The following is a 7,521-nucleotide window of genomic DNA, read 5'->3' on the forward strand; positions in this document are numbered from 1 at the left end:
GCGACGCCTCCGTCCCCCAGTGGCCATCGCCCGGGAGCCCAGCGCCTCGGCTGACGAATCGCCCCAGTTCCAGAGAAACGCACGCCGAGCGGCGAGGGCCACTTCCCAGCCCGCACGGGACTCTGTTTCTAACTGACTGAACCGGACGCGTGGGACCCAGGCCTTTGGGAGAGGCCGTGGGAGGGAGTGAAGTTTTCTTCCCCAGCCTTTCGGGAAGGCTGCCCGTGGCCGCGTGGGGACAGGGCGGGCGGGAGAGCTGCGGCCGCGTAAAGGTCACAGCCAGCTTGGTCTGGCCCTCAGGTCCAGGTTGGGAGCCACCTGTGCGCAGCTCCTGGCTGCATCCCTGAAGGCCCTGGGGGTGGCGGGAGGCGGGTCTGCGGGGAGGGCCAGCTGGGGACAGGCCCTGGGTGCACGGTGAGGCCAGCACCCTCGCTGGGGAATTCAGTGTTTCCGGCCTGTTGCCTTTGGGGTAAAACGATCCGATCCTCTTTTTGAAGTCAGCACGGCTGTCAGGCCAGAGGGGACCAGCCGCACCGCCATCAGCATGAGGTCCTGTTTGAATTCCTGCCATGTGACCTTGAGCACATTGCTTTGCCTCTCATCTGTGAAGTCTCCTCATCTGTGAAGTGGGCCATTGGAAACACTAAATGGAATGAAACAGGAGCTGCCCGGTTGCTCAGTGAACATATCAACAGCTGATCACAATGACTGCACGATTTTCCCTTTTTGGTTTCTGTGAAATGAATTTATTTAAAAAGAAGTCTACAGAAGTCAACCGCGTGCGTGTGTGTGTGTGTGTGTGTGTGTGTGAACCCTGAGATAGCGGGTGAGGAGGACATGCCGGTGTGACCTCAGGCTGGAGAGGGAGCAGGCACAGAGCTCAGCCCTCGAGGCCACTGGTGCTTCCTGTGGGCTGAGAGGGAGGAGGCCGGAGCAGAGAGGAGCGGTGCTGAGACTTATGGGAAAATGTCCACATTCGAGTTAACTTGGGAAATGACCTTCCTTCAGAGGGTGGGGCTTGTGCCCACTCACTCTGGTCTGGGAGTCCCTGGCGATGTCCTCAGGGCTCCAGCCTGTCTCCATGCAGGCCCCCACTCCTGGAAGCTGGGTCCAGGTCCAGATGCTGCTGCTGGTCAGCAAAGGCAGCTGTCGGCTGCAAGCCTGCTTTGTCCGAGTGCAGGGACCAGAGGTCTCGCCACGCTCCTGCTTTGCTGCTTCTCCTGTCCGGCGTGGGCTCCTGTCTGTCACTGCTGGAGGAGGGGCCATGACCTGTCCTCTCATGTGACACGTTGCACTGACTGCCCAAATCCAGCTATTGCCTCAGTGTTCAGACCCAGCAGTGGAAGCCAGAGGTGAGTTGTGGGTTATAATTCCACAACAGTGCTCACCAAACCCGAAAAAAGTACCAATCCTTTGGAACAAAAAATTGTTCATGTAATTATTATATCACCTCCCGTGGTCGGCAAACCGCGGCTCGCGAGCCACATGCGGCTCTTTGGCCCCTTGAGTGTGGCTCTTCCTCAAAATACCACATGCGGGCCTGCACGTACAGTGCGATTGAAACTTTGTGGCCCATGCGCAGAAGTCAGTATTTTGTGGAAGAGCCGGTATTTTGTGCAAGAGCCACACTCAAGGGGCCAAAGAGCCGCATGTGGCTCGCGAGCCGCAGTTGCCCTGGATGGAGAAGGTTGGAGAGGATGAGGACCTGCGTGGGGAACCTGGAGAGGCTGCTGGGAGTGGACAAGGGCACACCCTGCATAGACACTCCCCCCGCCCCCAAGGAGAACTGAGCTGCTCTGCGGACCTGCCTCAGCTGTGGCGCTGCTGGGAGCAGTGTTTCCCAGTGCGGTGTCTGGAGGTGCCCTGGGAGGTAGTGAGCTCCCAGCATGGGAGGCAGGGGAGTGCAGCGAGCCGATTTTCTGATGGGGAGGTTATGAACGCATTTCAGACGTCAGAAGCAGAATTGGACTCGGTGTTTCCGACGTCATTTTAAATTTGATTCCTTGAAACTGTTATTTACATAATCAATTCGTGTGTTTTACTAAAAGGGTAAGTTTATGTTTTAAAAAGGTAAATTCATGTCATTACTGTAGGGCGGGTATTATAAAAATAGATAAAAGAAACAGAAAGTGGTATTAAGTTCCAACCAAGAACTACCTGCTGAGCGAGCCCCAGACCTGGTTTCAGAGGCCAGTGGCTGTGCAGCCAGGTGTGGGGGATGGGCTGCTGGGAGTGAGCCTTTCTCCTGGTGGGATCAGCACTGCGGAACGAGGAGGGAAAGAACTGGCTCTCCCTCTGGGAGTCACTGCTGTCTGCAGTCTGGTGTGTGAGCCTTCAGCACGGGGGTCTTCATCAACCTCGAGGACACAGGCCCATGGCCCCCCCGGAGCCTGGGCTCATGGCCCACCAAACCCATCTGCCCTCCCCGCCTCCCAGGGACCCTCCCACAGGCACGATAGGAAAGGGAAATCAGAGCAGACGTCCCAACAAAACACAGGCCTCGGCCTTCAAAGGCTGACCCGGTGCCCAGGCACCTGGAGAGGCGGGGCCACCTGTGTGCCTGTGAGGCCTGCCTGCAGGGCAGGGTCGAGCTGGGGTGTCCAGGGGGAGGAAAGATTGGGCCCAGGCTCCAAGCGTGGCTGGCACTGTGGGTTGGGCGGGCCTGCTCCCTATCCTCCCTCTTGCAGTGGAAGAGTTAGGAGGGGCTGGGAGGAGGCCCCAGAGGTCAACCAAGGAGCACAGCGGCTTTGAAAACAAGGACAGCCTGCAAAAGCGACCTGGAACATTCTGAACTCAATCCATCCTATCCCTGTGGGGTTTCGTCTGGAGAGAAAATAATTAGAAAGGAAAGGAAGAAAGAACCCAGGTCCCACTGGTTCCTTGAGGTCCTGCAGGGACGCACACTGCCTGCCCGGCAGCTGGGGGAGGCGAGGGCGGTGCATCCCATTTCACAGCCATTGTTCTCTGACGTCACCTTTATTTTCTCTTTTGTTAATCCTCACCCAAGTGTATTTTTTCCATTGATTTTCAGAGAGCATGGAAGGGATGAAGGGAGGGATGGGAAGAGAGAGAGAAACATAGATGTGAGAGAGACATATCAATTGGCTGCCTCTTGAACCATCTCAACTGGGGCTGGGGATCAAACCTGCAACCAAGACACGTGCCCTTGATTGGGAATCGAACTCCTGGCCCTTCAGTGCGAGGGCCGACACTAACCACTTAGCTCACTGACCAGGGCCCGACATCACCTTTGGAGGCACCCCAATGAACTGAAGTGTGCAAATTGTACGGACACGGCCCTCTCTCCATGGACTCTGGCCTCCTGCAAAGTGTGTCTCCTCTTAAGGTCAGGAGAGAGAGAGAGAGAGAGGGAGAGAGAGAGAGAGAGGAAGAGAGAGAAACTTTCTCCAGGTTCTGATAATGATCCCCCGGACACTCTGCTCCCCAGTCTCCGGGTCTGGCCTGCAAAATGGGGTGCCAGGCATGGCATCCAGCAGCCACCTGGGCAGCGCAGGGCTGTATTGGAAGAATACTTAAAATCCCGTGCTAGCGCTGAGTTTTGTGGTCATGCTGTTTTGGCGAGTTTTGCATATGTGCTGGTGAAGTCATTAGGGATGCTCAACGATGGACATTTCAACCTGATGACAATCGACCCAAGCCTCAGAAATGGTCCGCCAGCGTCTTGGGTCCTGGGTCGAGGCCGTGACCTCGGCAGAAATTCTGGAAGAAACCTTTCTTAAATACTTAAAGTTGTGGTCTCACTGTTTTGCATGAGAAGGGTTTTTGCTGAAGGTTTGGGCTCAAGGCAGTGCGCAGTGGCAGAGCATAGGTGTGTGAGCTGTTGCAGGCTTCGGTGCTAAGCTCAGGTGAGGAGCTGTGTTACCGTGCGGTCCAGGTGGCTGACAGCAGGCACATCGTTTCCCAAAGAAGAGAAACTGGCGTTCAGAGGGGTCCCAGGAAAAGACTCAGCGGGAGTGCAAACTTCCTGGAAGGCGGAGCCTCGTGGGGGAGTAAGCTTGTCAAGTGAGGGGGGGATGTGAGGGCGGGAGGGTCTTTGGTGCCCAGTCCACAGGCGGTTAAAAGCATTTATGTCCTCAACGTCACAATTCTGACTAGGAGGGCAGAGCCCCTTTAGAGCAGGGTGTGGCCAGAGAGCTCACTGGGGACGCTGCCTGGAGCATTTCGTTAGCTCCACCGGGCCTCAGTTTCCCCTTCTCACAGCACTTAGCCCCGTGGTGGGCACACGCATACACAACCCTTGGGTGTGAGCTGTCTTCGTGATTAGCAGCCTTCATCGTTGTTAGCTCCTCCCACACTGACTTGCTGGCCTCTCATGTGAACTGAGACGGTGGCCTTGCTGGGCCGGGACCTGGCCAGCTCTGGACCATGGCCTGGTGGCTGGTCTGGGCAACGGGAACTGCCAATGGCGAGAAGCCCACTCCGGGCCGTGAACATCCCTGCTGCTCCTCGCTTCGTCTCCCACAGCGATGTGGCTCTCAGGAGACTGGGTTTCAATTCTGTCTTTGTCACTTTCAGAGCATCTGCCGCAGGAAAAGCAGCTGCTGGGGAGTCTGATTCCACCGCATGGATCCTGCGTTTTCCAAATGCCCGCGGCCGGGAGCAGATGAACTGCAGGGGAATAACGGCGTCTCCCAAGGCGGTGCGGCGGCCTGCTGGGCGGCGGGCGGACCGGAGACCATCCCTCACAAGCAGGGGCCTGACCGCTGCCCGGCAGGTGGAGCGGCAGCGTGCTTTCCTTGGAAGCCGCCAGCTAACGGGCCGCTGCTCAGAGCCCGCGCCAGAGATTACATTTGGTAGAAGACAGGTCTGGGCTGCCCTTCCTGGCCAGATGGCTCTGAGCTCTGAGGACCATCTGAGGACACCAAAGGCACCCTAAGTTCCAGGAAGGACAGACTGGGGAGTGGGAGAAAGACAGCAGGCGGTCCAGAGAGGCGTCCACAAGAGGCGAGCGCCTTTTCCAGGCCGAGCGCATCGGCACTGTCCAGGCCTGCCCCAAGCGCCCGGCCGCAGGCGTGGGGCCCGAGGTGGGACAGGAGGTCCATCTGGCAGAGGCCTCACATTCCAGAGGCCCTCACATACGCGAGTCATTACGTCAGCTTCAAACAGTCACAGTCACGCAAGCGACGGGCCCCGGCAAGCCTTCCACCTGGCTCCCGTGCCCAGCCCACCCACCTGTAATGCCTGGTATTGCTGTAGGTCCTGTAATTGCCTTGTGACTAGCAAGATTATGTTGCATCGAGGGTGTTTTGGTGTCAAAACCATTAAACACAGCAGGCCAGTTACCAGCAGTTATTTGCGGGCCTGTTTAAGCATCTCTCTGTGTCTTACTTGGTTGGGAACCTCAGCAAACTGAGTGGGCAGGACCTTTCCCTGCCATCAAGGCCCTGCTCTCAGCATCTGTGTCTCCAAGCTGCCACCTCCTCAGGAACCAACTGCCCAGCTGCTACTCAGGCTAATCAACAAACAGGAGCAGGAGGCCCCTGGAAAGAACAGTCACCGACAAGGGGAGGCAGGGCTTCCGGTGGGGCAGCGTGATGCGTTCTGCACTTGGCCTCTGGGTCCCTGTGCCCTTCCAGCCCTTTCCCTCCCTTGGTCAGTGTCCTTGTCCTGTGTCTTCCACTGACCGGGGCCGGAGCTTGCCCCCTGCCCAGGCCCACACCCCACTCCAGCCAGGACCCTCCTTGTACTACAAACACCCCCTAGGTCAGGGGTCCTCAAACTTTTTAAACAGGGGGCCAGTTCACTGTCCCTCAGACCGTTGGAGGGCCGGACTATAGTTTAAAAAAAAACTATGAACAAATTCCTATGCACACTGCACATATCTTATTTTGAAGTAAAAAAAACAAAACGGGAACAAATACAATATTTGTATTTGCATGTGGCCCGCGGGCCGTAGTTTGAGGACCCCTGCCCTAGGTCATCCCCCCTCACCCCGCCCCCCCCGCCCCACGTGCCTTTGCACTCGAAGTGTTCTTCTTGAAAATCTCCTCCTTTGTTGACGAATCTCGCACCCACCGCCTCCAGATCCTCCAGGCCCACACCGCCTCTCTCTCTCCACTCCTGGCAGCGGGTGGCTGGGCTCGTAGCTCCTCCCTGTTTGTGGGGTAGGCCTCTCCCTGGCCCCTGGCAGACTGCATGTTTTTGGAGAACCTTCAAGTAAGCTGGTCATCTGGGGGTGGGAAGGCCCTCACCTAGGTGGGAGGTAGGGGAAGCATGTTCTTGACACATGATCACAAGGGGCTGCCTTCGTTTCCCCAGCCCTGGGGGCAATGTCCTGGACATCCACAGCCTGGAGGCGGCCCCAGTGTGCCCTCCTGGACCACCCCCTCCTTCCCAGCCAACGGCTGGCGGGTTGCCTGAGACACCTCCCCCAGGGGGCATGACAGACAAAATCCCAACCCAGAAACCTACCTCTGGGAGCTTCTGAGTCGGTGACAGAGCTGAGACCAGGCGGTGGCCACATCCACCCCGCAGTTCTCAGGAAGCGCTGGTAGGGTGGCCATTGCCCAGGGTCAGACAGGCCCTGTGTGTGTGCGGTGTTGTGAGAAATGGTTCTGGGGCGGCCGGAATGGAGACCCGAGCAGCCCACTGCCATTCAGCGTCCTTTAGAATCAGTGGGCACTGGGCACAGAGGGCAGAAGGGCTGTGAGCACACAGCAGGTTCTGTCTCCTGGGAGGGGTCACTGAGTCCGGAGGACAGAGGAGCGCTCAGGCGTGCACAGGGACAGCAGGCGCGGCAGGCAGGGGCCCTGGGGCCCAGGCAGCCCTTGCGGGAGCAGCTGAGATGTGGGGCTTTGCCCCAGGGTGTGTGTTGTCCCCACAGAGCCTTGCCCAGAGGCAGAGTGACCAGCCTGGCCCTCCCCAAGCTCCCCAGCTGCCTGCGAAGAGCTGTCTGTCCCAGGCCACTGGAAAGGCTGCTGTGGGACGTCCAGCAAGAGACGGGGGCATGAAAGAGGGGTGCCCGTGGTCCCCGAGATTCCTTCCCCAGAAGTGTCTGCTGTCTGGAGGCCGGGAGCCCTGGTGGTCCTGTCCACATGTGCCTGCTTGCTCTGACCAGGCCTGCTGGTCCTGGGGCGGCCAGGCTGACGAGCTCTCAGACAAGGCAAAGGACAACTCCACATCAGGAAACCTTTTCAAATTCTCTGGACCCCTGGGCTGAGGCCGAGCCTGGAAGGGTTGCTGGGCCCTCTCCCACTTAGCAGGAAACACGGCTTTCTGGGTCACCGAGAGGCCTGCGTGTTCTCTCCGCCCCAGGAGCGCGGAGCCCCTCAAGGCAAGTGGAAAGCCAGCGCAATTTCCGGAGCCCAGGTGGCTGGTGCTGTCGCAGGAAGTGGGGTGGCTCATGGATCTGTGGGGCTCGAGGGTGCCCGTGTCTGCAGGCCCAGCCAGGCGTCCTTCATCTTAAGCAATCTACAGGATGCAGGGCCGGTCCTCAGAGGGCGCCCAGGCACCCCCGAAGCCGAGTGCCCCAGGAGCAGGGACCTTCTCCATGAACAGCGG

General features: G+C 58.4%; 1 protein-coding gene across 1 annotated transcript; it reads left to right on the forward strand.

Moving 5' to 3' along the window:
• Positions 1-780: 780 nt before the first annotated feature.
• Positions 781-5,313, forward strand: LOC106724651. Its single transcript, XM_014532844.1, has 2 exons — positions 781-1,352; positions 4,537-5,313. Exons 1-2 carry the CDS (start codon positions 967-969, stop codon positions 4,895-4,897), a joined length of 747 nt encoding a protein of 248 aa, XP_014388330.1. The 5' UTR covers positions 781-966; the 3' UTR covers positions 4,898-5,313.
• The last annotated feature ends 2,208 nt before the right edge of the window (positions 5,314-7,521 follow it).

The sequence above is a fragment of the Myotis brandtii genome, unplaced genomic scaffold, assembly GCF_000412655.1.
Source record: "Myotis brandtii unplaced genomic scaffold, ASM41265v1 scaffold915, whole genome shotgun sequence".
In the NCBI taxonomy this organism is placed as follows: domain Eukaryota; kingdom Metazoa; phylum Chordata; class Mammalia; order Chiroptera; family Vespertilionidae; genus Myotis; species Myotis brandtii.